General features: G+C 59.0%; 1 protein-coding gene across 2 annotated transcripts in view; it reads left to right on the top strand.

Moving 5' to 3' along the window:
• LOC103623771 (scavenger receptor class F member 2) overlaps positions 1-4,311 on the top strand; it is a 13,766-nt gene extending 9,455 nt beyond the window's left edge. For both annotated transcript variants that reach the window (XM_008642934.2, XM_017746536.1), the window contains 2 exons: positions 2,398-2,550; positions 2,865-4,311. In XM_008642934.2, the coding sequence (XP_008641156.1) occupies positions 2,398-2,550; positions 2,865-4,069 (1,358 nt within the window). In that variant the 3' untranslated portion in view covers positions 4,070-4,311. The remainder of the gene's footprint in view (positions 1-2,397; positions 2,551-2,864) is intronic.
• The last annotated feature ends 6 nt before the right edge of the window (positions 4,312-4,317 follow it).

Below are 4,317 nucleotides of genomic sequence, written 5' to 3' on the forward strand. Positions count from 1 at the left end.
GCGGCGCCGGGTTGGGATCCACATCTCACTGGGGATCGCACCTGAGCTGGCAGCCTGCAGGGCCACACCCTGGGCTTACACCAGTGGCCGTAAGGCCAGCGTTTGGGTACCCCTGTGTGTGGGATTTGCTCCTCAGGTGTCAGTGGTACCAGCGTGGGTCTTGGTCACATCACCCTGAAGATGCCAGGGCTAACCTGTGCCCTGCAACCCACCGCATCTCCTCTCCAAGCAGCAAAGCTCAACCAGCCCCAAGTGTGATGCTGATCATGGGGAGCTTGGGATGAGTGGGAAGGGGTGGCCAGGAAGACTCTGGGATCCCTCTCTCATGGTTCTTCTGCTGCTCTTCTCTGCTTCGTCACGGTCTTGAGACTAACCGTGCAAGCACGGCTGGGGTTGTCATCCTGATGCTGTGGCTCCGGGAGATTTTGGGGAGCAGTGACAGGTAGGGATATGTGGGAAGCATCCAAGTTTCTCTCAGCTCCAACAGCCAGGGAAGAAAAATCCCTGGTGACCATGATGGAGCCCCCAAGCCTCCCGAAGCTTCCAGGTACACTACATATCCTCATTTCATACTTTGGCTGTGTCCTGGGTCTCACTGGAGTCCCAGAGTCACCTCGTGGCTGTGAGTCCCAGCCGCTCGTCACGCCTCCTCTCAGGAAGCATCTCCCTTCATCTGCTTCCAGACGGCTGCTTTTAATTTTCTCTTTTTGGTTTTTATTACTAGGAAAGCCATGTTGGAACTGCCGCTTCCCCCTCTCTGGGCCATTTGCTCTTTAAATATCTCTGCTTGGGTTTTTTTTCCTTACTCCAGGAAGCCGAACTATGTAGGGGTGAGCACTGCTGTCATTTTAACGGCCCTACATGTCTGAAGCCAGATTCCCTAATGATGGATAAACATTCCAGTGGGCACCCCAATAACACTAAAAGTTATTTTATTGTAAAACAGGGATGTGCTGCAAGAATCAAACAGTCCAGCCAGGCAATTGCAGCATGACTGGGATGCAGTTGCGGTTGGGATGCAGTTGGGATGTTCAGTCAAAGATTAAAAATACCTGGAAATATCCATGTACAGCTGGGACTCTCTCTGTGCATGGGGTTTTCATAGAATCACAGAATATCCTGAGCTGGAAGGGACCCACAGGGATCATCAGTCCAGCTCCTGGCCCTGCCCAGATACCCCAACAACCCCACCCTGGGCCTGAGAGCATTGTCCAAATACTCCTGGAGGTCTGGCAGCCTTGGGGCCATGACCATTCCCTGGGGAGCCTGGGCAGTGCCTGAGCATCCCCTGGGACCACCCTTTTGCAGCCCTTTATCCAAAGCAAGGCTCTGCCTGGCCTTGAAGGCAGCTCGTCACTGTCCCAGGGGACAAAAGCCAGTGGAAGGGGATGGGGACAAGTGCATCTACTGCTGCATGGCTCTCCGGGAGGATCGGCCCATCCTCACAGCTGGGTGTTGCCTCAGTTCTGTGGGTATCCAAGGATGATGCTGAAGCTGTGGGCACCTGGGAAAGCCCCTCAGGATGTGTTGGGACATGAGCTTATCCAGCAAAAAGCCTTAAAATTATCAAGCTGAGAAAAAAGGTCGCTCCAGCCCAGACAACTCTTAACTGCTCCTCTTCTCTATTTCATTTTATTAACACAGCAGGTTTTTCCTCTGGTGGTTTCTCTCTTCCACTTGGCTTCTCTGTGGGTGGCCCCTTGGCAGAGGGGCAGTGCTAGGGGATGATGGGAGGGATACTCCTACTCAGCTTCAGGAGGGAAGAAGCTGGCAAAGGGATTGAAAAGTGGCAGAATTGGGAAAAGGTACATCCCCCTGCTGCAGGCTTCCTTTGATCATCCTTCTGCATCCATGTGCAAATGCACATGGAAAAGGAAAATGCAGTCAGTGATGCTGAAGTGGGAATGAGTGGATTAAAGCCAGCAGCTAATTTTCTCCCTAAGAAGGGGACAGTCACAGTGCCAGGACCATCTTTGCAAGGTGGCTGTGCCCAGTTGCACAGCTCATGGGTGACCACCAGGACACTCACCAAGTCCTCATGGGACCCAGGGTTTGGATGGCTCATCCCTCCACCACGTCCATCCTCAATTTGGGCAGCTGAAGAGGGGGATAGATGGAAGTGTGAGGCTTGAAGAGGCTCTGCTGCCCACAGCCCAAGCATGGGGGATGCTGGTCACCACCACTGCTGGTTGATGGCTTCTGTGGCCACTTGGCTGAGGAATCTGGTGGGACTGTGCATCAAGAGGTGTTGCCATGCCTTGTATGCTGTCCCTGTCCCTGACACCCAGCAGGAAGTTGGGCAGCGGGGAGCTGTGCAGCATCCCACCCTCCTGGCTGGCAGCGGGGACTTGGGGGGTCAGCAGAACAGGCACTGACAACAGTTCCTTGCCCTCACAGTGGCCCACCATGACCTGGAAAACACCCTGAACTGCAGCTTTATCGAACCACCCTCTGTGGTGGAGCAGCCTTCCCCATCCTGGTCATCCCGCGGCTCCTTCTCCTCCTTTGACACCACGGATGAGGGGCCCGTGTACTGCGTCCCCCATGAAGGTGAGCAGGGAATAGGGTGCATCCCCAGGAGACTTCAGGGACATCACCAGGGGCCTGCTCGATGGAGAATCACTCTTGTGTGGTGGGGACCGTGTCACCCTGGTTCCTCGTGCCCCAGGAAGGAGTGCAGGTTCCAGTCTTGCCTCCCACACAGTTTCAGAGCTCCCTCCTCCAGCATTTGCTGCTCCAGGGTTAAGACCCAGGAGATCCCCGACTGGGAGCTTAACTGGGAGGACACTGTCCTGTGGGAGCATCTCAGTCCTTCCCCTCCTCAGGCACATCCCACCTGACACCGCTGTGCTCTCTTCCCGCAGAGAGCATGGGTGACAGCAGGGACAGAGGGACACCTGCCAGCCCCGGGGACAAGCTGCTGGCCCCGATCAGCGGGGAGGAAGCGGGCGAATACACGTTCCTGAAGGAGACGGGCTCTGTCAGAGCCTTCCCGGCCGACAGCAGTGAGACCCCCCTGCTCAAGTCCTCGGACAGCGAACGCTCCTCCTGCGGCTCGGGCTCGGCCGGCGCCGCGCTCTACGCCCGGGTCGCCCGCCTCTCCAAGCAGTCCAAGGAGGAGGAGGATGCCACTGCGGAGCCCCGCAGCCCCGGGAAGCCGCCATCCCCGGAAAGGACCAAGCCCCGTCCTCCAGACCCGGCCACGAAGCCCAAAGTCTCCTGGATCCACGGCAGGTACAACTCTGGCCAGTCCAATTCGCTGCCGGCACCCAGCCAGTCCCCAGAGCAAGCGGCCGCCCGGTCCGGCAGCCCCGAGCAAGGCCAGGGCTTGGCCAAGAGGAAGAGGAGCCCTAGCGAGACGTCGGCCAACGTGCAGGGCAGAGCGGAGGAGAAGGGCGGCGCCCGGGGCAAAGAGAAAGCGCAGAAGCAACCGAAGGAAACCGGCGTCCCCGAGGGCAAATCCAGCCTCGCTGGGGAGCCCCAGTCACCCTCCAAACCCAAGCAGAGAAGCAAAGCCGGCTCGGAGCCGATGGAGAGCATCAACGGGGCGGTGCAGAACGCCTTCCGAAAGATGGGTGCCTTCCAGCAGGAACGGCGGGCCGGGGACACCAGGGATGCTCCTCGCAGCCCCGGCACCAGCAAACCCCGCTCCGAGCCGCTGCATCCCCAGCTGGCCTCCGAGCTGGCCGCCCAGCTGAAGGAAAAGACTCAGAGCCTCAACAAGGGGGACGGAGGCATCCGGGCGAACGGGGTCAGTGCCCAGCGGGAGAAACCCACCCCTCCACAGAAAGCCAAGCGCTCGGCGGCCGCCGGCGGCCAGAAGACCAGCAAACCCTTGCTGCCCACCTCTCCCCATCTGCAAAAACTGATCCCTGGGGCGGCCGAGACGGCAGCCGGGGAGCCCAAGTGGGTGGAGAAGCCAAGTGCCGGCAGCGGCCAGGATCAGGCTCTCCCCACTGAGCAGGCAGCCAAGAAAACCCCCATTAAGAAGCCTCCCAGGAAGAAGAGCCGGGAAGCGAGCCTGGAGCCTCCCAGGGCAGCTGCTATGCCTGCTCAGGCAGTGCAGTGACCTGGAACCGGGCATCGGCCCTGCACCGGTCGCACGCCGGGAAGAAGGACATTTGCCAGTACAACCAGCGAACGTGGGAGCCTGGACTGGGCTGGGGGCACTGGAAGAGCCTTGAGCCTCCCTTTATTCCCCCTCCATCTCACTCAGCCCCCTTTTTGCCTTAGTCCCCCCTGCCCTTAGGACCCGGTCCCTCTATCTGTGCCCTGCTCCTGCTCCCTGCCCGGGTCTCAGTTCGCATTCCCTCCCCG

Source organism: Corvus brachyrhynchos, unplaced genomic scaffold (assembly GCF_000691975.1).
Source record: "Corvus brachyrhynchos isolate BGI_N302 unplaced genomic scaffold, ASM69197v1 scaffold19, whole genome shotgun sequence".
Taxonomy (NCBI): domain Eukaryota; kingdom Metazoa; phylum Chordata; class Aves; order Passeriformes; family Corvidae; genus Corvus; species Corvus brachyrhynchos.